Source organism: Myxine glutinosa, chromosome 9 (assembly GCF_964187855.1).
Source record: "Myxine glutinosa chromosome 9, kmMyxGlut1.1, whole genome shotgun sequence".
NCBI classification, from domain to species: domain Eukaryota; kingdom Metazoa; phylum Chordata; class Myxini; order Myxiniformes; family Myxinidae; genus Myxine; species Myxine glutinosa.
Genome location: NC_136269.1, coordinates 88,664,394 through 88,690,653, shown reverse-complemented (window position 1 = coordinate 88,690,653; position 26,260 = coordinate 88,664,394). Strand labels below are relative to the sequence as shown.

Sequence of the window (26,260 nt, the reverse complement as noted above, 5' to 3'; positions counted from 1 at the left end):
TAGTGCACACTTCGCGACAACAGTCACGTGATTGGATAAGTTGAAAACAAACCACAAAAGGGCACGTGTTACAGCCGGAAATTATGGAAACGGTGTAGGTTATTTGATCATAACTCGCTTAATTATTGTCTGATCTTTAAAATTTTAACTTTCCGACAAACTAGAAGTAATTCTCTTTCTAACAATATAAAGTTTTATGAAAAATAATACGAAATGTTTGTATAGCCGCCCGCGGAACTACGTAACTTCCGGTTAGTGCACCCTTCGTGACAACAGTCACGTGATTGGATACGTTGAAAACAAACCATAAAAGGGCACGTGTTGCAGCTTACTTCCGGTAGTCTCGCCCTCACCTATGGCTTGAGTGATCACCACCAAATCCTGTAGGGATAGTACAGGCCCCATGGGGGTTTAATGATGAAAAATATAAAATTATTAGCTTCGTCGATTTTGCGGTTGAAGAGGGGTATTTGGAATAGTTGGAAGTGAAATCTATTTAATCGCTTTAAATTATCATGGCCAAACTTTTCAAGGAGAGTGTAGGCCCCATGGGCAGTAGAATATGGGAGGGTTGAAGGTTTTGGCAAGGGGGTAGGGGTTAGTTGTGCTTGTTGTCTTGAGAATAGTGGGGGAACAGCACGTGGATCCCGCAAGCGCTTGGCATTTGTTATCTGAATTAATTATAGTCGGGATGCAACAAGGTATGACCTCTATAAGATGCTTGAGCATGTCTCAAGAGATTCAAAATTATTTAATTATCAATAATTCACGACATTGGGAGAAGGAAATGAACAATGGATTGTGATGAAGAACGAAATGACCAGTTTGTCATGTCACCAGTATCTAGGCACTTAACGCATGATGCTGCGGACAGCTTATTATGGAGCCCACCAACGCACAGTGAGGGATGAGCATCTCCGGTTATGTTCACGGCAGTACCTGATGCAACATGGTGAGTCCTTGTGCGTTCTGCTGGTGCGCATCAACCCCGTTATCCAGAAGCGCCAGCACTGCAAGGTTAAACGCCAGGTCGCATGGAAATCAGAAACATCCATTTTCACGTTTTTCAAGTAATTCTACATGCAGGATTTCATCAAAATGTATTTCACTCTTCCATGAGCCTCGACTTGGTACAAAAAAAATAAATAAAAAAACATAAGGAAAGAGACCTGGAAGTGTTTTGGGCTAAAGATGTTCTGAGATGATGGTTTTATTTACAGAGATCGAAGCTGGTGGAGGAATTGAATGGCAGAGGGGGTAATGTTGACCCGGCGATGGAGTTTGTGTACGAGGGAGATGATGTACAAATTGGGAAGGAACTAACGCAGAGGCAGCGTAAGTAAGGACTTGCAGACAGGATGGGTGAGCAGAAAAGGAACACACATAGCAGACAGGAAAAGCTGACAAGCAGGTTAAATGTGGGAAAGTGTGCGTGGACGGGATAGCAGAGTCAGTGAGAACAGTAAAGAAAATCCGGGAATAGGAATGGGAGATGACGTGAGATGGTGATGGCACGCCACTTGGAGTGGTGGAACAGGTGAGCTCGATCGCACGGAAGTTTCTCGTTTAGAGAATGAGAAAAGGACAGGTAAGTTGTGGGACGTGGGGGCGATGTTAAAATTTCGGGATGCCCTCTTGGATGCTCCACCTTGTGCCACACTGACACTGATTAAATGCTTCCGTGCATCTGCTCTTCCCAAGTATTCAATGCAATGGAAGGGTCAATGACCTGCTGCGGTGCTTACCTGACATCCCAACAAATCCCTAACTCTATCATCCATTTGTGGAGGTTTAATGGCACAAAAGAGTCAGTTCCGTATCTTCGTATCCGTAGTATTTTCTGTATCCGTATTATCTTCGTATGCATATGCGATGCATTTGTAAGATTCGTGGCATCACCTGGCGAGACAATACCTAACACCTCAATCCTAGACTGCTGTCGTATCCAAGGAATTGAGTATTTCCTGATGCAAGCCTAGCTTCGCTGGTCAGGACATCTCCACGCATGGAAGACCATAGAATCCCAAGATCGCTTTTCTATGGACAACTTAAATTTGGTAAACGGTCACGTGGTGGACAAATAAAGAGCTATAAGGACGTCCTTATGTCTACACTCGAGTCTTGTACCATCCCAGTTGACACCTGGAAACATCAGGACACAAACAGGTCAGCCTGGAGTAACAATTGCCACAAAGGCCTGCACCACTTTGAATGTGGGACACTTGATATCGAGAGGCAGCAGAGGCATGAAGCCTCTGGAACAAACTCCCTCACTCTCTTCAATCCCACTCCTCCCTCCAGGTCTTTAAAACAGCTGTTCACCACCATCTCTTATCTTCCCCCATCCAGAAACTTGATCTTTTCTACCCCCGTTAATTCACCCCAGATACTCTTTTTTTTTTTTTGGAAATACCGACGTTTTTCTTTCCTGGAAGTTCCAGCAGTGTCCATGTGTTTTATACTTTCCCAACCTCCCGCCTCCCCATGCCTCCTCCCCCCCAAGCCCTCTCCCTCCCACAGATCTCCCGATGTCCATGTTCTCTGCTGTTGTACTGTGTGCTTGCCTCTCTCTCCCCATCTTGTCTCCCGCTCCCTTTTTTGTATGTTTTGTGTGTCCGCTTTTTTTCTTTTTTTTTTTTGTGATTGATGTTAGCTCTTACACGAGCCTCGATCTTGTATCCAAAAAAAAGAAAAGAAAAAAAAGAGAAAGGAAAACCTGCCAACGTCCATCTCCGCAAGGACCAGTCTATACCTGAGATGTTTGTGGTAGATGCTGTGGGTCCCGCATTGGACGATAGAGCCATCGCGCAATGCTTAGTGAGCACGCCGACGAAGGGCAGAGATTCGTCGAAAGCGACGGCTCACACCATCATAATATCATCATCATGAAGGTCAAGATCATCTTGATGGGAAGGCCTACTTCCTGATACCAGTTACCATTGCCCATTAGAACTCCATCAACTACTCCCTCTGCGGCTAACGCTTGCAAACTAACGGGTCTGCTTGCTGACTGCATAGAATCAGCAGATTGGGAGGATGGCCGAGGCCCAAGAGCAGCATACACTTCTCGACAAGCTGTCTAGCCTGGGTTTGAATATCAGCACGGTTATAAACTGCCAGCCAGGTGTTTCACGTGCAGGGTGACGCATCGACAAGTAGTGTGCTGTCTGTCGGAAGTGGACATTAATATAGCTCCCACGTGGTCATTCACTTCGGCTCCACCCGTCGCTTGGCGCGGGATTTCACGACACGCAATAAGCGATCTTTGCCCCTTACATAGTTCTACCTCTACCTATATTAAAGGTCTCGTTTTTTTTTCTCAACACATGCACGCACTTTGGAAAGGAGTGACGTCATCGTTCTGAATCCAAACCTCGCAAATGAGAAATTTGGGAAACCCCCCCCCGCCCCCCCAAAAAGAGCAGAAAAAATAGTTTGGAAAAAAATTCCATTTTACAGCAATATGTGGCATTAACATCAATTTGATTATAAAGGTATACGACCAATCCTGGAGGTATATTTGGGATTTTAAAAGGTTCTCGCAAAGATATACTCACTATTGTCCGAGAAATGCAAAGGATTTCGTATCCTGCAATTGATTTCCAATTTATCACTGGTTTTGGCTCCAAGATTTCACGAAGGTCATCGATGTATTTCACGTGGACATCGTGGGATCCATAAAATCCACCGATTGATGCTGGATGATGGGACGGCCAGCTTGACGTCCATCCGAGGGATGGCACACACATTGATGGATCGCCCTGCCTGCGAAACACCTGGATGACGGTTTATACCTGTGTGGGGATTCGAACCCAGGGTAAAAATCCGTGCTGAGGATTGTACAGGTGCCTAGTCCAGGTTCGATTCCCGACCCGTCTATAACCTGTCGGATTTGCGCTTCGCACGAAGGGTTTTCCATCACAAGGTGGACCGTCCTTCAAACGGACGTTAAGCTGGTTGTCCCGTCTGCTGGCATTATTTGGTGGACACAAACACCGCACTGTGCTTTCCACGAAAAGTAGGCGAGTTATCACCGGCACGCGAAACAAATTACAATATTCCTGCCCAAATTTAGCTCCCGGTGAATGTCGGGCCGGCTTCGTGAAAGGCTCGGTCGACTCCATTTATTTACTTATTCGTACGCGGCCTGTGGCTGCTGGTTGCATCATTTATGGGGGCGTGGCTGTTCCGCCGATGCAGTGCCTCCTCACCAGCCAGCCGGAACTCATTTTGCCGACCTAGGAAGGATGGCGGGCTGAGTCGACCCACGACAGGAGCTCGAACTCAAGACCCTCGCATCGTAAGACCCTTAACGTTAATGGCTCCTCACCTTCCGTGGTGTTCCCCCGCGCCGTCGCCTCCACCAGGCACTCCGCGCTCGGAAAGCGCACGCTCTTCACCGGATGCGAACTCGTCGGACTCGTCGGTTCGGAGATGCACGTGTCCTTCTGGAAGGCGACCTCGTGCTCCCGGTCCGTCCACCGCTGCAGCTGCACCCGACGCCTCTCGGCCGCCTGTGAGCGTCGCTTGGCCGGAGGAAGCCTCAGCAGCAAAGGAATCTCCATCAGCAGCTCTCCGTGCTCCGCCATTGGTGGTGTTCGCGTGCAAGGGACGAAGATCTGCTTCGAAAAAGAAAGCAACAATCAAAGTACAAGATGGACAAGAGCCAGCACATGGAAGCCACCGATGGATGTGAAGGAAGGAGAAACAAATGAGAATTCGGATTTCAGACTCCGTTACTCCACCTGCTGTACCTGCGTCTCCTCCCTCCACTCGCCCCCACCGTCCCCCTTAATGCGAAGGTAACACTGGGCTAAGGTACAAAGTAACTGCAAGCCAATCTGAGAGCAATGCGACTCTGCACGGAAAGGGGTTTTCAGGAAAACAATGAGCTTGGGTTTCCAGTAAATTGTAAAGGTGTTTGTGATGGGACATTCAAAAAGTTATCGGAACGAGATCCAATCATGTAAAACCCACAAAAGATTATATTTCTTAATATATGACTGTCCTCATATACATATATTAATTATACAAACACATATTAATATATGTCTGTCCTCATGTACATATATTAATTATACAAACACATATTAATATATGTCTGTCCTCATATACATATATTAATTATACAAACACATATTAATATATGTCTGTCCTCATATACATATATTAATTATACAAACACATATTAATATATGTCTGTCCTCATGTACATATATTAATTATACAAACACATATTAATATATGTCTGTCCTCATATACATATATTAATTATACAAACACATATTAATATATGTCTGTCCTCATATACATATATTAATTATACAAACACATATTAATATATGTCTGTCCTCATGTACATATATTAATTATACAAACACATATTAATATATGTCTGTCCTCACATACATATATTAATTATACAAACACATATATTAATATATGTCTGTCCTCACATACATATATTAATTATACAAACACATATTAATATATGACTGTCCTCACATACATATATTAATTATACAAACACATATTAATATATGACTGTCCTCACATACATATATTAATTATACAAACACATATATTAATATATGACTGTCCTCACATACATATATTAATTATACAAACACATATTAAAATATGACTGTCCTCACATACATATATTAATTATACAAACACATGCACTGAGATACCTTTTACAAATTATTATGTAGAAGGCTCCAGGCACGGACTATGTAGTCCTCATCGAGGCCAGGCCTAAATAAAAGAGCTGCATCTATCTATAATTCCAGTAATCTCTGTGTGTGTGTGTGTCTGTGTGTGTGTATGCGACCGCTGTTTCTCGACAACTACCGGTCCGATATACTTGAAACTTGCCAGGTATATTGCTGGGGACCCGAGGATGTGCCTTTTCAAGGTTTTAAATTAATCGGACAAGTAGTTACCGAGCTATGGCGATTTCTTTACCAAAGTCCGCAAGCCGTTCGCTTTGGACCAAACCATTTCATGTAAATAGAGGGGGGGGATTGTCACCGTACTCGCAAGCCGTTCGCTTTGGACCAAACCATTCCATGTAAATAGAGGGGGGGGGGGGGTTGTCACCGTACTCGCAAGCCGTTCGCTTTGGACCAAACCATTTCATGTAAATAGAGGGGGGGGATTGTCACCGTACTCGCAAGCCGTCCGCTTTGGCTTTGCGAATGGACCAAACCATTTCATGTAAATAGAGGGGGGGGGATATAATTTTGTACGGGCATGCCCGAGTTGATAGAAAAGTTAAGAAGGAGAGAATAGTCCAAGAGTTTTGAGAAAGCAGAAAATCTGCTTTTTGAAAAGGGGAAGGTCGTAACTGTTTGGAAAGACATGTGAAGGTAAAGAGTTCCAGAGCAGTGGAGGGGAAGAAACAAACATCATAACGGCCCACCCTTGAGTTACCAATGGCCACACAGTAATCATGAGATGTAGTGGCTTGTCGAGTATTCCGTATTCAGTGGTCTCGCTAATGGCGGAGGTACACAAGCAGCAAGTTCTTGGGAGCAGAAACCGAAGTAATATCTGTAGAAAAGAGACAAAGAGCCAACTTTGCGACGTAATTTGAGCGGATCGAGTTTTGAGGTCAGATTGGGAGAGTTGATAAGTCGGATTACTTTTGATTCAATTGTGTCCAGTAAGTATGTGGAGCTAGAACCTCCCCAGATGTGAGAGCAGTACTCTATACAAGGATATATATATATTGTTGCGGATATGGGATTTGGCCTCCATATCCGCTTGTAAATATTCCCCTATTTCCCCAATACTCCCCAACTATCCCCAATCCCCCATTCCCTAGTCCCATTGTCTGTAAACAACACTCTGTAGAACCGACCTTCCCCTTTTTCCCCCATTAAATGTCGTGCCCAGGTCCACCGCATCTCACGTAGACAACTTTCGGACATCTTGCTAGTTATTCTTAGTCTATGTCAGTTAAGGACTCGTTTCCATTAATTCTGACTCTTCGTTGCACCAGAATGTGATTGTATGGCACCAGTAGTGAGTTTAGGACCTCCCCATACCTCCTCCCATCTTCCCCATGAAACAACAACAACAACAACGACTACAACAACAGCGCGCGGGGAGTGTGCGTCCTCACTCCGGCTCGGTTAGCCGCCATTGCCCATGTGCGCCGACGGGGTTACCACGAAGGGGCTGACTGTCGGCCCCTCGTCAAGGGCGGAGCCCGGTAACCCCCCGCACCCAATGAGAAGCAACGGGCCGATTCCATCTGGGGCGGAGCTAACGAGCCGAGGGCGTGTCACTCCCCGCCGGATATACGCAGCCACTTACCGGACGTGACGTCAGATGCGCCCCGAGCTTGAAGTGAAGAGAACCAGTCGCCACCTCCGAGCGCTGAGAGACCTCCCGCATCTCTGGACCGGACCGGGTCGATTCTGCCCCTGAGCCAAGGTGCACCTTGAGCCTCGACTACCTGCCCTTCCTTGCCATCAATCCCCGTGTGAGTCAGTCTTGTCCTGTTTATCTGTGGTCTGTCGGGATTACTATAAGACCGTTATTAAGTGCCTACCTTCCTATGCTGTCTCTCTTGTCCTTGTAATCTAACGTTCCGAAATATTATAACCTCCTCCGGAGGTCTTGAGAACTGTACCCCTGCTGTCGTGTCATTTTATCCCAGCCGTTGTGTCCTTTCCTCAATTGATTTAGCGTAGCGCGACTCGGCCAACGTTCGAGTATAATCGGGTAAACTGTGCAGACGCGGTCATACCAAACCGCTCGGTAAACCAACATCCACAACCGCGTCTGTAACATTTGGTGTCGAGGAGTTGGATTCGGACCTGGGACTAAATTCAGTTAGGCCCAAATTTTGGAACACCAATTGTACCATTAGGGTAACATTTTGGTGTCGGGAAGTGGAATTCGATCCGGAGCGCGTTTCACGCGCTCGAAATTATAACGGCGAAATTTGATTTTGTTTTACGAAAATAAAAACCCGAATTTTGAAAGTCGCGCTATGGCAGACCAAGACGGCTGGGTTCCGGTAGAGGAGAGTGAGGCAGGGTCGATCCAGGACCAAATTGAGGGACATGAGGAGAGCGAAGCAGTGAGGGTAGCAGACGCACGAAATGGCGCCTCGCACATGGCCACGGCGACCACGCCCGCGACCGTGGTAGCGCCGCAGGTGGATTCGAACCTTTTCCTCCTGCAAATGAGGGCCCTTATGGAACAAATGGGTGAGCGATTGGAGGGCCAAATGGGGGTAATGGGGAACCGGATGGATGCTCAGGGTGAGCGATTGGAGGGCCAAATGGGGTCCAATAGCGAGAAATTGAGGGATGACATGGGGGCCCAGATCGGGGGGTTAGGGAGTAGAATAGAGGGATTAGACAATAGATTAGGGGAAATACAGGAGGGGTTAATGGGGGTAGAAAACAGAATGGCCGTTCAGGAGAATCAAATGGAAGGGATGAAAAAGGGGTTAGAGGGGTTAGAAAACAGTATGGAAGGCAAATTGAGGGACATGATGGACCAAGCGGAAAGGGAAGTTAAACAAATGGGGCAGCAGATAGAGGGGGTCAGAATGGGGGTAGAAACCAAACTGGATGCTCACAGGGAGGAAATGGAGCAGATGAGGGTGGCATCTGGGCAGGAGATGCAAGTGATGGGAGAGGAGATCAGAAGAGGTGTGAGTGAGGAGGTCGGAGGAGTGCGCGAGGAGGTGAGGCACTGTAAGGAGCGCATGGAGAAGGAGGTGAGAAAGGGGACTGTAAAATTGCAAGGTGGTATAGAGGAGTTGACGCTGGGAGTAGAACAACTGACAGTGGGACAAAAGGAGTTGGGGGAACAGGTAAAGAAGAACACAGCGGTAATAGAGGGGTTAAAATCGACGCAGAAGGAGATGAAAAAGGACGTAGGGGTAATTAAAAAAGAGTGTCAGACGGTACATGAGGACTTGACGAGGATAATGAACAAGGTGGTAGAGGTGATGGAGGTTAAAGAGCGGGAGGTGCGGGAGCACATAGAAAAAAATAAAGTGGAGTTAGAGGAAGAACTTAAAGGGGCGCACGAGGAGATGAAGGAGGTGAAGCAGAAATTAGAAGAAGTGGAAGAAGGGGTGAGCGAAATTAAGAAGCGACGGAGAGAGGATAAGAAAGAGATAAAAGAGGAGGTAAAAGAATTGGTCCAAAGTCTGTGTTCGGATCGTGATGATGTGCTCATTAACCGGATGAGGGATTCGCAGGTGATGGAGGAGAAGCGAAGAGAAAGAGGACCCGGTGTAAGTGGTGACCAATATGGTCGTGCGTATGATGCGCCAGGTGATTTAATAAGCTTGGGGGTCGAGATAGACCCGGATGTTCGTGAGAGGCCAAGAGTGAGGTGTATGGCTGGTCCGGAGGGTATGGAACGAGAGGTGCGAGGTGTTGGTGAGCAAGGTTGTGGTGGTATGGAATGGGTAGCGGGTTGCGGAGGTGTGACCCATGCATCGACACCAACAGGGGTAGTTGTTGGAGGGACCGGGGAGGCACGAGAGCCCCTTGGGGGTAATGTACTGTGGGGGCCCAGCCGGTTCGGCCCCGCGCTGACCCCGCAAGGGGCGACGCACGGGGTCCGGCAGGCGGGCAACGACTCGCATACGAGGTGGTCCCACAAGGTCCCACTCGCGCCGTATGACGGCAAGAGTGATCTACGCGCGTACCTGGCGCAGTTTGACTGTGTGTGTAAGGGCAACGGTTGGGGTGAGGACGAAGGTGGAGTACACCTGGTGGCCGCATTGCGCGGCGCAGCGGCGGAGGTGCTGACGGCATTACCAGCGGGTGCTCTCACCCTGCCAGCCCTCCGCGACGCCCTAATTAATCGATTCGGCATTGAACAGCAGAGCGAGCTTGTTAAAGCTCAGCTCGCGCTGCGAAAACGCAAGCCCCAGGAAGCCATCGGGGAACTTGCCCACGACATTCGCCGCACAGTGGGGATCGCACATGCTAGCATGGCAGCGGATTCCCGGGAAAGCCTGGCGCTGGACCATTTTATCCAGGCCCTCCCGGATATTGAGCTCCGGCAACAGCTCGCCATGTGGCGCCCGCAGACTCTGAGCCAGGCGGCTGACGCTGCGGCCCGAAGCAGCGAGGCCCCTGGCCCGGGGGGGCGAGCGTCTCGCAATGGCGGTCCGCCAGGTGGGACCCCCGATGGAGGGCGGACACCCTAGGGGGCCCACCCCCGACGTGAGTCCTGACCTGGCGGGCATGGTCCGGAGGCTGGTGGACCAGCGCCTGGCGGGACCTGGACCATGGCAGGCAGCCCCGGAGGTGGCCCGCGGTGGACCACGAGCGGGTAATCCAATTCGGACCTACAGGGGGGGAAATTTGGAATTCCGGAGGCAAGCACCTTATCAGGTGAGGTGCTATACTTGCAACCGTCTGGGTCACCTGGCGCGGCACTGTCGAGCCACGCGCCGGGATGATCCCCGGCGGTTGAGGTCCTCAACTCCGCCCAGGGGGGAGCGGGTTAGCCGACCCCAGACACCCCCCCGCCAGACCCCGGGAAACTAGAAGGTGTCGGGCACGTAGGGCGGTGTTCGGCAGAAGAGGATGGAGGAGAGCCCTCATTGACGCGACAGGTCATTTATTGTGGCCAAATTGGAACCGGTAGCCTGACAATTAGATGCAAAATTGCCGGCGTGGGGGTAGACGCCGTAGTGGACACAGGAGCTAGCGCCACGATCATCAGCCCTGTGGTCCTTGATTCGAGCGCAGGTGGCTGGGATAAGATCCAGCGCCTGCAAAATTATAGTTTGCAACTTGCTACCGGGGTAACGGCCCCGATCATAGGGCGTGGTTCTGTGACCCTCAAGTTAGGGTCGGTAAGGAGGGAGATAGATGTTTGGGTGGCGGAGGTGTGCGACCCATGTTTAATAGGGTTGGATTTGTTGACTGCCAGCGGTTGTAAAATCGACTTGTGCCGGGGGATCCTGCAGGTGGGAGTAGAAGAGCTTCCGTTAGGGGGAGTGAGCACGGCCGAGAGAGCGGAGCTGGGGGCTTCCGAGGCCGTGACCATCCCCCCAAGGGCCGAGGCGATAGTGCCGGCCCGGTGGGCAGCTCGCCCAACGTGGCAGGAGTCCTGCGGCCTGGTCGAACAGGTGGCAGCGCAGTCCATACCGGGTTTAATCATGGGCCACACCCTTGTAAAAACGGACGGACCGGTAGTGGCCGTCCGAGTAATAAATATGAGTACAGAACCACGCACTATAGTAAGGGGCACGAGGGTAGCTGGCTGCACCCCAGTTGAGGAAGTCGCGACAGTGAGGGGCGAGAACGTCCAGCCGAGCCGACCCCGGGGGGAGCCTTCAATAAGAAGTAGGAATTGGCCCGATCCCATTTGCGAGATGGTAAATTGTAGTAGCGTAGAGTTGGGAGGTACCCAGAGGGAGGCCTTACACAAACTGGTTGGGTCCCATTTGGACCTCTTCTCCCTGTCCACCGAGGATATTGGACGTACGGGCCTGGTGAAACATCAGATCCACACCGGTGAGGCCCGGCCTATTCGTCAGGCCGCCCGACGGCTCCCTTGGAGCAAGAGGGCGGAAGCTGACGAGCAGGTTGAAAAAATGCTCGACGCAGGCGTGATCGAGCCCTCGGGAAGTCCTTGGATGTCACCTGTTGTGCTGGTCAAAAAGAAGGATGGGACCACGCGGTTCTGCGTGGACTATCGCCAGCTAAACAACGTGACACTCAAGGACTCATATCCCCTGCCAAGGATTGATGACACCCTCGATGCCGTTGCGGGCTCAAATTGGTTTTCAACTTTGGACCTCAAGAGTGGGTATTGGCAGGTGGAGATGGATAGGGCAGGGAAGGAGAAAACGGCATTTTCCACAGGTAAGGGACTGTATCAGTTTACTGTGATGCCGTTTGGTTTGTGTAACGCCCCCGCCACCTTTGAAAGATTGATGGAGCATGTACTGGGCGGCATGCCATGGCAATCATGCCTGGTGTACCTGGATGACGTCCTGGTACATGCCCAAACGTTCCCCCAGGCAGTAGCTAATTTGGACCAGGTGTTCGGGTGCCTCAGACAGGCAGGGTTGAAGCTGAACCCGAGTAAGTGCACTTTGTTTGCAAGAGAGGTGGCCTATCTAGGTCACGTGATCGGCCGCGAGGGGGTAAAAACAGACCCAGACAAAATTAAAGCGGTAGAGGAGTGACCCGCACCACGTAACATCAAAGAGGTGCGGGGATTTTTGGGACTCTGCTCCTACTACCGGCGCTTTGTGGCGAAATTTGCGGAGTTGGCCCGTCCCCTCCACCGGCTTACGGAGAAGGGGACGCGATTGAATTGGACACGGGAGTGCCACGAGGCCTTCCAAAAATTGAAGGGGTGTCTGACATCCGCACCCCTTCTAGCGTACCCCACTAGCAACGGGGCATTTACCCTGGACACGGATGCGAGCCAGGAAGGATGGGGCGCAGTTTTGTCTCAGACACAGGAGGGCGTGGAGAGAGTGATTGGTTATTATAGTCGGGCCTTAAGTAGGCCCGAGCGAAATTATTGCGTCACTCGCAAAGAGTTATTGGCTATGCTGGCTGCCATGAACCATTTCCACCCGTACTTGTACGGGCGGAAATTTTTGGTTAGAACTGACCATTCCTCCTTGCAATGGCTCCTTCGGTTCAAGGAACCAGAGGGCCAAATTGCAAGGTGGTTGGAAAAGTTGCAGCAGTACGATTTTGATGTGGCCCATAGGGCCGGGAAGGCCCATGGTAATGCGGACGCACTCTCTCGGCGTCCTTGTCTGGGGGAAAACTGCAAATTTTGTGCGAGACACGAGGAGAGGGAACAATTGGGCGATTCGGACCCGACCCTCGTTGTCCGGGCAACCCGGGTGAGAGGGCCAATTTTGCCACTAACCGCAGATGAGGAATTTGGAACTTTGGCAAGGAGCACGGCCCAGCAGGAGGATCCTGTCCTGGGGCCAGAGTTCAATTGGGTCAAATTGGGGCAAAGACCAAAGGGGGAAGAGGTCACCCCCCTCGGGGCGCAGACAAAGGCATATTGGGCTCAGTGGAAAACCCTGGAATTGAAGGATAACATCTTGTATCGCAAGTGGGTGGAGGTTCCCTCTGATAAAACTTCCTGGCTGGTGGTAGTCCCAAATAAATTTAAGACCGATATATTGCAACAGGTGCATGGTACCCGCCCCGGCGGCCATTTGGGCAGGACAAAGACGACATCGCAGGTACGCCGGAGGTTTTATTGGGTGAATATGGGGCGCGACATACAGGACTGGTGTCGGAGATGCGACGCCTGTACTGCCAAAAAGGGACCAGCACGGAGGATGAGGGCCCCCCTTCAATTACACCAGGTGGGGGCCCCCCTAGAGCGGGTGGCCATGGATATCCTAGGCCCACTACCCCGCACCCGCCTAGGTAATAAGTACATCCTCGTTGTGATGGACTACTTCACCAAGTGGCCGGAGGCCTACGCCCTCCCCAACCAAGAAGCAGGGGTGGTAGCGCAGGCCTTCGTGGAAGGATTTGTGTGCCGGCATGGGATTCCACAGGAGTTGCACACCGACCAGGGACGAAATTTTGAGAGCAAATTGCTAAAAGATGTGTGCAGTCTCCTGTCAATTCGGAAAACCAGAACAACGCCTTTAAGACCTCAATCTGACGGGATGGTGGAAAGATTCAACCGAACTTTAATCCAACAACTGGCACTGTTCACCGCCACCCGTCAGGATGACTGGGACGAACATCTCCCTTATTTGCTCATGGCCTACCGAACCAGCCAGCACGGGGCCACCGCATGCAGTCCAGCGTTGCTTATGTATGGGCGGGAGTTACGGGCTCCCGCCGACTTGCTATGCGGTCCCGTGCCAGACACAGTGGTTAACCCGCCGAGGGAGGGGTACGCACGTCACCTAGAGGAAGGCATGGAGCTAGTCCATGCCTTCGCCCGCCGCCAACTCCATCTGGCGGGGGAAAAGATGAAGCGCAGGTACGACGACCGGAGCCAGGGGAGTCAATACGCTCCGGGGATGAAGATTTGGTTCTTTAATCCCCGGAGGCGGAAGGGAAGGTGCCCAAAACTCACCTCCCCCTGGCAAGGCCCAGGAGTCGTCCTGTCGCAAATCTGTGACGTGGTCATTAAGATCAAAATGGGGCCACGAGCCCTCCCTCGGATCGTCCACGCCGACCGAATAAGGCCTTACACCGGCGAGCAGGCGCCCCCGTGGATTGCCTCGGCTTTAGATGCCGAGGCGGGACCCAGTACCTCTGAATAAGGGGGGCTTATTAGTGCCAGAGGACTGGGGGATTGATGAGCGATGGGCCCAGTGGGTAAGGGTGGCATCCCTGCCACCCTTCCCATGGGGGGCAAAGGAGCTATAGCTTATGGGGTGTATGGCAGTGAAAACTAGCCCGGGTGGGTTAGGTTATATTGTAGGGATCTAGCGAAGATGACAGTAGGTAACGTTAAGGTTAGTTAGTGACTGATACCTGTAGTGGGGACGCAGGTAGATTAGTATGGATGATAATGACGTGGGAGCGCAATAGTTTAAAGGGACGACTGGGAAGCGCGAGTTTCAGAGGGGAGTAGTTAGATGAGATGATGCTGTGTGAGAGCTGGACAGGTGTGTGGAGCAGTGTGTGAGTAGTGAGTGTTGTGGATCAGCGCGAATGCGCTTGGGGAGAGAAGGGTGCAGGTGGCACCAGGTGTGAGAGCACAGGTGTGCAAGTGCAGGTGTGTGGAATACATGGAGGATTGGAATGAGTGGTGTGGAGAGAGTTGGAGTAAGTGGTACGGAGTGGTGTGCATGGTGCGAAGGTGTGGATGGGGGAAGAGTGGACCCCTTTCACGAGTACCCGGGGCGGGTAGTGTAAGTGTTAGGTAGAGGGTATAGGTAAATTGTGGTTGGATATTGGCATTTGTGGTGCGGTTGCAGAATGGTATTGTGGATGGGTGCATTAGTGTTGTGGAAATGGCTGGGCGTGTAGCCTGTTAGTGTGTGTAGTTGGTTGGGCACTCCACCACTGTGAGGATGTCGGCCAGGTGAGGCCGCAGGTGGGCTCTGGGAGCCGTTAGTGTCAGTGGGGCCCGAGGATCCGGAGGACGGACCCGGGTAGCCCAGTGCCAGAGAGGGCACCGAGTGGGGAGAGCGCCAGAGGGCCTTCCCCAGGTAGATAGGTTAGGGTGAGGAGCAGGTAAGCTCGGAGGCAACTGCAGTGGTGGAGGTGTGCAGGTGGGTAGACCGGCGAGGAGAGCTACACGTCGCGGCCCAGAAATTGTGCGAGAGCACCGGGAGATGAATCGGGGGAGTGAGACCCCAAATTGAAAAGCACCACAGTTTGGTCAATGGGAATTGGTTTTTAGAACCCATAGTGTAAGTTGGCCAATGGATTGGCAGGGAAAGACCCCGGGTAATGTAAAGTTGTTAAAGTCATTTAGGAAATAGTTAGGATTGATGAACCTGTCGCACCATACGCAGCCACTTACCTGTGGTGATGATGATGACTCCACACCTGTGTTTTCTTTGTTCTGTGTGCAGGAAGTGAGAATTGCTGTTTGGATTTGTGAGACGCATCACGACGTGGATGAGACATTGGGGTGATTCCATCTCTCCCTCCTTAGGAGGGACTGATGATGAATTGGTAATGGCAAATTTTGATGATGAATTGGAAATGGCAAATTATGATGTTGAGTTGAAAATGGCAAATTTGATTGGTTAGGAGGGAGAGAAGACGAATTTGGTATATGGGAGGAACGGGGAAGACAGTAGGGACGTTTGTTGATTTGTAAAGTAGATGTTTATGGGTAGTGTTGTGTTTTGTGGATACAGTAAGGGGTAAGGGAGGGGCAATGTAGGTTACCTGGTGGGGGGGGGGGGCGTACGGTAGGAACGTACCTGTCTCACCTGGTTCCCATGTGCCCCTAGTGTGCATTACCTAATGTTGCGTGCACTTTTGCGCCCTTACCACCTTACTCACTTGTCTTCTTCTTTTGTCTCCCACCTCCGAGGATCTGGCTTTGGGGCAGAGAGAGAGGAGAGAGAGGTGCTGGCTCCGCAGTTGTGGGCCTGCACTTTCGCTGCTTGCTGCCGGGATCGATACACCATATGGACCGCAATGTTTGTGGCCGCCCACAATGGACCGCAGTTCTTTTGCGGCCAAGCACCACCCGTGGATGGACCTATGGGTCAACGTGGCACCTATGCCATACAGGTGAACCACTAATAGTTGGCCCCCTGACACCACAATACAGAAATGGACGCGGTTGGCACCTTTCTTTATTTTTGAAGGGAGCCAGAAGGCCAAGTGCACCACATGAAGGCAAGACCAGCGGCAGAACATCGGCCGGCTGCGACACCACCGGTGATTTATAAACACTTTATTGGTGCACCGGATGGTGCTGACTGTGTTATGGGGTGGTGCTTTTGGTGCTTGGATGGGGTGGTCTGCACATTATTAAAGGCCGTAAGGCCACAGAGCACTCGTGGGTTGGTGTATCGATGCTGGCATACGTGCTCTCTCTCTATGCATAACATCTGCATGTGTTCCTCCAAAAACAGGTCCTGGATCGTAGTGTAAATATCAGCGTAGTCTTGTGTAAATAATGCTCCCTACCGGCTGTATGTTTAGTTTGCGAATTCTTTCCGCGATTCGGTTATCCTGTGGGTGTGTTTCTGTGAGGATAAGGGTGCAACGTCGCAGGGGGACATATTTACTCATTTGTGAATATCTGTAAAACTGTCGCACTCAGGGTAGAGTTAATAGTAGAGGGAACTACATCTGAGTGCCACACTAAAATAGGTAAAAATTTATCGGGTCGGGATGCCCCGAGGGTAGAGAAGGGTGCAATGTTGCGGATATGGGATTTGGCCTCCATATCCGCTTGTAAATATTCCCCTATTTCCCCAATACTCCCCAACTATCCCCAATCCCCCATTCCCTAGTCCCATTGTCTGTAAACAACACTCTGTAGAACCGACCTTCCCCTTTTTCCCCCATTAAATGTCGTGCCCAGGTCCACCGCATCTCACGTAGACAACTTTCGGACATCTTGCTAGTTATTCTTAGTCTATGTCAGTTAAGGACTCGTTTCCATTAATTCTGACTCTTCGTTGCACCAGAATGTGATTGTATGGCACCAGTAGTGAGTTTAGGACCTCCCCATACCTCCTCCCATCTTCCCCATGAAACAACAACAACAACAACAACTACAACAACAGCGCGCGGGGAGTGTGCCTCCTCACTCCGGCTCGGTTAGCCGCCATTGCCCATGTGCGCCGACGGGGTTACCACGAAGGGGCTGACTGTCGGCCCCTCGTCAAGGGCGGAGCCTGGTAACCCCCCGCACCCAATGAGAAGCAACGGGCCGATTCCATCTGGGGCGGAGCTAACGAGCCGAGGGCGTGTCACTCCCCGCCGGATATACGCAGCCACTTACCGGACGTGACGTCAGATGCGCCCCGAGCTTGAAGTGAAGAGAACCAGTCGCCACCTCCGAGCGCTGAGAGACCTCCCGCATCTCTGGACCGGACCGGGTCGATTCTGCCCCTGAGCCAAGGTGCACCTTGAGCCTCGACTAACTGCCCTTCCTTGCCATCAATCCCCGTGTGAGTCAGTCTTGTCCTGTTTATCTGTGGTCTGTCGGGGTTACTATAAGACCGTGATTAAGTGCCTACCTTCCTATGCTGTCTCTCTTGTCCTTGTAATCTAACGTTCCGAAATATTATAACCTCCTCCGGAGGTCTTGAGAACTGTACCCCTGGTGTCATGTCATTTTAACCCAGCCGTTGTGTCCTTTCCTCAATTGATTTAGCGTAGCGCGACTCGGCCAACGTTCGAGTATAATCGGGTAAACTGTGCAGACGCGGTCATACCAAACCGCTCGGTAAACCAACATCCACAACCGCGTCTGTAACAATATATATATATACAGTATATACAAAAGCATGTGTATATATATATATATATATATATATATTGTTATATATATATATATATATATATATATATATATATATATATATATATATATATATATATATATATATATATATATACATACATATATATATATATATACATATATATATATATATATATATATATATATATATTGTTACGGATCTCAGAGACGGCACTCCCCTTAGCAAGGGGGGATTAATCCCCTTGGCCTGTTAAGCTGGCCGTCTCTGGTCCTGGTACTTGTAACGCTCTTTTGCGGGGTGGAATTGATCAGGGTTATTTGTCAAGGTTTTTTCCCGAATACCATTACCAATTCCTCCGCAAAACAGGGAGACAAGTACCGCTCGAACCACGGACAAGATGGTATTTGCCAAGCGGTTTAGCAATCCGCAGCCCGAGCCATTAACAAAAGGACTAAACCCGATTCCGAGCGTTGGCCAAATCTTGCCACAGGTACTCAATTGGAGACAGGACGAAAGCGATCGGAGGAAAGAAGAAACCAAAGGTAAGAAGTAACAGGCATTTATTAATTATGTACAAAACCAAAGAAACCAAAGAAGAAACGAAAGTAATATACAGAAGAAGAAGAAGAAGAAGAAGACACAGGGCAAACCTTAAAACAATCTTATATTATTCCCCAGGACAACAAACAGGACAGACAAACAGACTTACACGACAAGGGAATAGCAGGCAGGAATGACTGGAAGAAGGGATGAGAAGGCCCAGGCAGACGGTGGCGTCGAGGTCCGGCTCCAGGAGTCGACTCGCGTCGCGGCGGGAAAAACCCTGGCAGGCAGCGAACGCGTATCGTTCACCGCGAGCGGACATTGCATACAGCGATGGGATTGGGATGCTCCGTCTTCTTTCTGGACCGACTCTGGATCACGTCTCTCTCTGCCTTCCTCCTGACTCCTTTTGAAGCAGTCCCTCACAGCCGCTTTTATTGCTAGTGTTCGAATCAAGCCGCCTGATGCTCTGATGGCTCTGATGACACGCCTACCGGTTGGCTCACCGCGGTGCTGGTTGGCCGGTAAGGGCTTGCTGACTCCACCTCAGATGACGAGCCGACGTGCCACACCTTGTTCTGGTGGCTCCTCCCCCTTCTTTCTCGGCTTAACCGCATGGCTAATGGCGGCTGGGGCGAGCGCTGAGGCAGCTGCGGCTGGCAGAGGCGCGTACCACAATTGGTTGGAGAGGGACGTCGCAAAATGAACGGAATAGGGCCTATCTTATTTGATTAATGCAACGCAGATTCAACTACTGGGAACAGATCCTTAACTGAAACACATAATAATGAAATAACTACGAAGAGGTCCTATGGTTCGCTACGTGTTGTACATGGACTAACTAGGGTGTGATCTTTAACAAACCAATTGATGGGGATATTTACAGGGGAACATTTATAAGGGAAACATTTACTAAAATTTACAAGTGAAGGTTCTAAAAACCGTCTCTAAAACCGTCTATATATATATATATGCATATATATATATATATATATATATATATATATATATACGTATATATATATGTGGCGGACACAAAAGCCCACTGGCGTGGTGACATCATTCCACGCACCAAGTGGGCGGTGGCCACGCCCGAGGGGTAGGCGTGGCCTCATGATATACACCGGGCGACCAGCCCGGAGGAGTTCAGTGTTACAGTGTAGTCTTACAATAAAGACGTTTGTATGTTACCGCTTGTCCGCTTCCTCCTTGCTCACAAGCAGCGCGCGTAACGCCGCGCTTTACTGGTGACCCTCGACGTTGGATCTGCCGTAGCGATCCTTCCGAACACGACGCCATTGCAATGGCCAACGACAAGGCAATGGCGATTAAACTTCCCGAATTTTGGGAGGCCCAGGGCGAAGTCTGGTTCGTTCAAGCCGAAGCCCAATTTCAGCTTCGGCGCCTCACCAACGACGACCTGCGCTACTGCCATGTCGTCACCTCCCTCGGGCCCGGCACGGCCGCTCGAGTTGTGTCCGTCCTTCGCCACCCACCGGACGGCCACAAGTACGAGGCACTCAAGCGGCTACTCCTAGCCACGTTCGGCCTCACGGACGACGCACGGGCCGATCGCCTCCTGGATCTCCCCGAGCTCGGTGAGACGCGCCCGTCGGTCCGAATGGACCATATGCTGTCACTGTTGGGCGACGAAGCCCCCGGTTCGCTATTCCGGGCGCTTTTCCGTCGCCAACTTCCAGCGCAGGTTCGCCTCGCGTTGGCCGGGACCGGGCTAACGGAACCCCGAGCATTGGCGGCCGAGGCGGACAAGTACTTCGCCGCTTCGGACACGCGGGCGAGCGTTGGCGTGGCCGTCACGGCCTTCGACGCTGATGTTCCACAGCATCATCTTCTACAGCACGCTGATGTTCCACAGCATCATCTTCTACAGCACGCTGATGTTCCACAGCATCATCTTCTACAGCACGCTGATGTTCCACAGCATCATCTTCTACAGCACGCTGTGGTTCAGCAGCATGCTGATACGCACCTCGTGAACGCCGCCACGCCCCGCCCACCGCCGCGGCGAAAACCGCCACCGCGGGGAAACCCGTCGACTCCACCGGCCTGGCGGAGCCAGCCGCGCTCCTCCAGCTCCACCACCTGGTGCTGGTTCCACGCCAAGTTCGGCCACGAAGCTCGGCGGTGTCATCCGCCGTGCTCCTTCAACGGGTCGGGAAACGCCCGGGCCGGCGCTCAATTGTGGCGATGAGCGCCGGCCGTTCGAGCAGCCTGCTGTTCATAACGGACACCTTCTCCGGGCGCCGTTACCTGTGCGACACGGGAGCACAGGTGAGTGTCATTCCCGCCGGCACGTCAGACAAGCACGCCGCGGGTGGGGGCCCCGCGCTGCTTGCCGCGAACGGGACGCCCATCCGTACGTACGGAAAACGCTGCCTCTCTCTGCGGTTTGGAGGGCAGGTTTTCCGATGGACGTTCGTCACCGCCGACGTGCCCATGGCACTGCTTGGCGCGGACTTCCTGTGCGCTAATGGGCTCCTGGTCGACGTCAAGCGCAGACGGCTTGTCCAGGCCGAGACGTTCAGCTCGCTCGCATGTGCGTTGCCCAGCTCAACGAGCGGCTTGCCAAGCGGCTTGCCGAACGATTCGGTTCCGGCCACGTTGGTCTGTACGCTTCCGGCAGCGGACGCATTCACCCGCCTCCTCGCCGGCTTCCCGGCCCTCACGCGGCCCACCTTCTCGGCGGGGGCCGTCAAGCACGGGGTGGCCCATCACATCCCCACCGTCGGGCCACCGGTCTACGCCCGGGCACGCCGCCTCGAGCCGACGAAGCTGGCGGTGGCAAAAGCGGAGTTCGCTACCCTGGAGCGACTCGGCATCGTTCGGCGCTCAGAGAGCGCTTGGGCGTCGCCGCTGCACATCGTGCCGAAGCCCGGCGGGGGATGGCGACCGTGCGGGGACTATCGCCGTCTCAATGACGCCACGACTCCCGACCGCTACCCCGTCCCCCACATTCAGGACTTTTCCGCCCGTTTGGCGGGCAGGTCCTTCTTCTCGAAGGTGGACCTCATACGCGGCTACCATCAGGTCCCCGTCAGGCCGGAGGACGTCCCGAAGACGGCGGTCATCACGCCATTCGGACTCTTCGAGTTCCTGCGCATGCCCTTCGGTCTGAAGAATGCGGCTCAGGCGTTCCAGCGACTGATGGACAGCGTCCTGCGCGACTTGGATTTTGTCTACGTCTACCTGGACGATATCCTCGTCGCCAGCGCGTCCCGCGAAGAGCACCTACGCCACCTCCGCACGCTCTTCGAACGCCTGGGCCAGCATGGCCTGATTGTGAACCCCGCAAAGTGCCGGTTCGGCGCCGCCACAATCGATTTTCTGGGGCACCGTGTCACCAGGCACGGAGCCGTCCCCCTGCCGGCCAAGGTGGAGGCGGTGAAGGGGTTTCCGCGCCCCCGCACGATCAGAGGGCTGCAGGAGTTCCTGGGCATGGTGAACTTTTACCATCGGTTCCTGCCCCGTATCGCCCAGCTCCTGCGCCCCCTGCACGAAGCTCTCCGAGGTAAGCCGGGCAAAGGCGACGTTACCTGGACCGAGCAGATGGACACGGCGTTCACGGGCGCGAAGCTCGCCTTGGCTAACGCCACCATGCTCGCGCACCCGGTGCCCGATGCACCGATCGCCCTCACCACCGATGCCTCGGACTACGCGGTGGGCGCGGTGCACGAGCAATGGGTGCGTGGAGCTTGGCAACCGCTGGCGTTCTTTAGCCGGCAGCTTCGCCCGCCCGAACGCCGTTACAGTACCTTCGACCGCGAGTTGCTCGGACTTCACTTGGCGGTCAGGCACTTCCGCCATCTGCTCGAGGGCCGGGCGTTCACTGCCTTCGTCGACCACAAGCCGCTGATCTTCGCGATGGGCAAGGTCACCGAGCCGTGGTCGGCCCGGCAGCAGCGTCACCTCTCGGCCGTGTCCGAGTACACGACGGACATCCAGCATGTCGCGGGGAAGGACAACCCGGTTGCGGATTGCCTTTCCTGGGCCGTCGCCCACGCAGTCCACCTCGGCATCGACTATGCCCGGATGGCAGCGGACCAGGCCGCTGACCCCGACGTCCAGGCCTTGCGGACCGCCGTCACGGGCCTCCGCGTCACCGAGGTGCCGTTCGACGGCGCGGGCGCGGCCCTCTTGTGCGACGTCTCCCTCGGGCGTCCTCGCCCCATTGTGCCCGCAGGCTGGCAGCGCCAGGTGTTTGACGCCATCCACGGCCTGTCCCACCCGGGCGCGAGGGCCTCCCAAAAGCTGATCGCCGACAAGTTCGTCTGGCATGGCCTCCGGAAGGCCGTCCGCGGCTGGGCCAGGACATGCCTCGCGTGCCAGCGCGCCAAGGTGCACCGGCACACCCAGGCCCCGTTGGCCCCGTTCACGGTGCCGGAACGCCGGTTTGACCACGTCCACGTGGACCTGGTGGGACCTCTGCCCCCCTCGCGGGGTTTCACCCACGTCCTCACCATGGTGGACCGCACCACCCGGTGGCCGGAGGCCGTGCCCTTGGCGTCGACAACGGCGGCCGATGTCGCGCAGGCTTTCATCGCCACCTGGGTCGCCCGGTTCGGCGCCCCCTCAGACATCTCATCCGACCGCGGCCCCCAGTTCACCTCGGAGCTCTGGGGGGCGGTTGCGCAGGGGCTCGGGGTCCGGCTGCACCGAACCACGGCCTACCACCCCCAGGCTAACGGCCTGTGTGAGCGATTTCACCGCTCATTGAAGGCCGCGCTCCGGGCCACCCTCCGCGACGGCGGCTGGGTCGACAGGCTCCCCTGGGTCCTGCTGGGCCTCCGGACGGCGCCCAAGGAGGACCTGCGCGCATCCGCGGCGGAGTTGGTCTTCGGGCAACCGCTGCGGGTGCCGGGCGAGTTCCTCCCCGACTCCACGGCACCATGGTCCGCGGCACAGCAGCGCTCCGCTCTGCAAGAGACCGCCCAGAGGTTCGCCCCGGTGCCAACGGCATGCCACGGGCACCCACCGACGCACGTCGCCCTGGAGCTTCGCACGGCGGAGTACGTCTTCGTCCGCCACGATGCCCATCGGACACCACTGCGGCCCCCGTACGACGGGCCTTTCCGCGTGCTGGAGACCGGGGCGAAGCACTTCACCCTGGACATCGGCGGTACTCCTGACCGCGTTTCGGTAGACCGCCTCAAGCCGGCCCACCTCGATGTGGACCATCCACTGCCAGTGGCCCGACCCCCACGTCGGGGCCGCCCTCCTGCGGGCAGACCCCCGGCACCGCCCAGCCCCGCCGCCACGGCGCCCCCCGGTCCTGCACCCATCCCAGGGGCAGCCAGGGGCATCCCACCTGGTATCCCTGCACCCCGGACGCCGCCGATCGCCAGGGGGCGCTTCGGCCGGGTCATTCGACTGCCCCACAAACTGGCCCTCCAGGTGCGCGGGAATTCTGGGGGGGCGCGTGTGGCGGACACAAAAGCCCACTGGCGTGGTGACATCATTCCACGCACCAAGTGGGCGGTGGCCACGCCCGAGGGGTAGGCGTGGCCTCATGATATACACCGGGCGACCAGCCCGGAGGAGTTCAGTGTTACAGTGTAGTCTTACAATAAAGACGTTTGTATGTTACCGCTTGTCCGCTTCCTCCTTGCTCACAAGCAGCGCGCGTAACGCCGCGCTTTATATATATATATATATATATATATATATATATTGAGGGAGCTATGCTCGCATGATAAAACCGGACAAAATGGACGACGCCAGGAATGAAGTTTCACTGAGCTATTTATTTCCAGCTCACTCGAAAGAACTCAAAAGCACTGAATCAGCCGATCGAACGGGCAGCAATTTATAAGTCCAGTTCAACACACAAAAGCTACGCCTCTCAGGCGGGGCGTGGTATGCAAATAGGTAAGCCACGCCTCTCAACGGGGCGTGGTATGCAAGTCAAGTGTTCGCCCGGGAAAGGCAAGTCTGGACACGCCCGGGCGAGTCCGGACAAGTAACCGCTCGCCGGATGCGTCATCGGCCGGTGCACGGTGATTGTGTATGCTTCCGGTAACCACGACATGTGCCCCCCCAGAATTAACTTGCACTGGGAGAGTCAGTTTGAGGGGGGTCTTGATGACCCCGCCGAAACGACCACTGGTGATTCGTGTGGGGGTGGTAGGTGGCGTGGCGGTGGATGGTCGGGCGGGGGGCTTGGTTGACGGGGGACGGACCCGCCGTGGAGGAAGGGCCAACCGTGGAGGTTGGTTGAGGTCCAAATGGGCCGGTTTGTGGCGGTCCATGGAGATGTGGTCTGGTTTGTCACTGATGTCCACGATGAACGACTTGTCATCCCTCTTCAGGACCCAGAAAGGTCCATCGTACGGCGGCCGGAGCGGTCCCCGGTGTGCGTCGTTGCGGATAAAAACGTACTCCGCAGTGCGAAGTGCTGGGGGGGCGTGGGGTTGGGGGCAGCCGTGATGGGACGTGGGCACGGGGGTGAATCTCCTGGCGGCCTCTTGGAGGACCGAGCGTTGGCGAGCCGCGGACCAGGGGCCGGTGGCATCAGGGATGAACTCGCCCGGCACGCGCAGTGGCTGGCCGTAGACCAGCTCGGCGGTGGAAGCCTGGAGGTCCTCTTTAGGGGCCGTTCGGAGGCCCAATACGACCCACGGGAGCCTGTCGGCCCAACCGTCGTCCTGGAGGCTGGCCCTGAGAGCGGCCTTCATCGAGCAGTGGAACCGCTCGCACAAGCCGTTGGCTTGGGGGTGGTAGGCCGTGGTGCGGTGAAGCTTGACCCCCAAGGCCTGGGCGACCGCGCCCCAAAGCTCGGAGGTGAATTGCGGGCCTCTGTCGGAGGAGATGTCCGAGGGGGCGCCGAAACGGGCAATCCAAGTGCCAATGAAGGCCTGCGCCACGTCGGCGGATGTTGTTGATGCCAGCGGGACGGCCTCCGGCCACCTGGTGGTCCTGTCCACCATCGTGAGGAGGTGGGTGAAGCCCCGCGAGGAGGGAAGGGGTCCCACCAGGTCCACATTGACATGGTCGAAGCGCCGCGCGGGCACGTCGAATGGTACCAACGGGGCGTGGGTGTGCCGGTGGACCTTCGCATGCTGGCAGGCGACACAGGCATTGGCCCAGTCACGGACGTCTTTACGGAGCCCGTGCCAAACGAATTTTGCTGCCACGAGCTTCTGTGATGCTTTCCGGCCCGGGTGGGAAAGGCCGTGGAGGGCGTCAAAAATGTTCCGCTGCCATCCGTTGGGCACGATGGGGCGAGGTTGGCCCAGGGAAACGTCGCACAGGAGAACTGTGCCTGTGTCCTCGAAGGGGACGTCGGCCAACCGCAGGCCTGTGTCCGCTGTCCGGAGGGCTTGCACCGTGGGGTTGGCGGTCTAGTCGGCCGCCATGCGGGCGAAGTCCACACCCAGGTGGACAGCGTTCGCGCCGGATCGGTAGAGGCAATCGGCCACAGCGTTGTCCTTGCCCGCGACGTGCCGGATGTCCGTCATAAATTCAGACACGGCGGAGAGGTGGCGTTGCTGGCGGGCCGACCACGGCTCCATAACCTTGGTCATGGCGAAGACCAGGGGTTTGTGGACCACAAACGCCATGAACGGGCGGCCCTCTAAAAGATGGCGGAAGTGGCGAACGGCCAGGTAAAGGCCGAGGAGCTCACGGTCGAAAGCGCTATACTTGCGCTCGTTAGGGCGAAGCTGCCAGCTGAAGAAGGCCAGCGGTTGCCAAGCCCCATTCTCCCACTGTTCATGCACGGCGCCCACCGCGTAGTCGGAAGCGTACGTGGTGAGGGCGATGGGTGCGTCGAGCGCCGGGTGC

At 54.1% G+C, this 26,260-nt stretch overlaps 2 protein-coding genes across 2 annotated transcripts in view; both read right to left on the bottom strand.

Annotated features, from left to right (window-relative positions):
• Positions 1-4,760, bottom strand: part of LOC137435236 (protein phosphatase 1 regulatory subunit 16A-like) — a 71,231-nt gene extending 66,471 nt beyond the window's left edge. The window contains exons 1-3 of the mRNA XM_068128854.2: positions 4,746-4,760; positions 4,331-4,619; positions 940-1,010 (exon numbers count right to left, since the gene is read on the bottom strand). Coding sequence (XP_067984955.2) covers positions 940-1,010; positions 4,331-4,589 — 330 coding nt within the window. The 5' untranslated portion in view covers positions 4,590-4,619; positions 4,746-4,760. The remainder of the gene's footprint in view (positions 1-939; positions 1,011-4,330; positions 4,620-4,745) is intronic.
• Positions 1-26,260, bottom strand: part of LOC144893635 (uncharacterized) — a 1,058,663-nt gene that overhangs the window by 837,225 nt on the left and 195,178 nt on the right. The gene's annotated exons all lie outside the window — the stretch shown is intronic.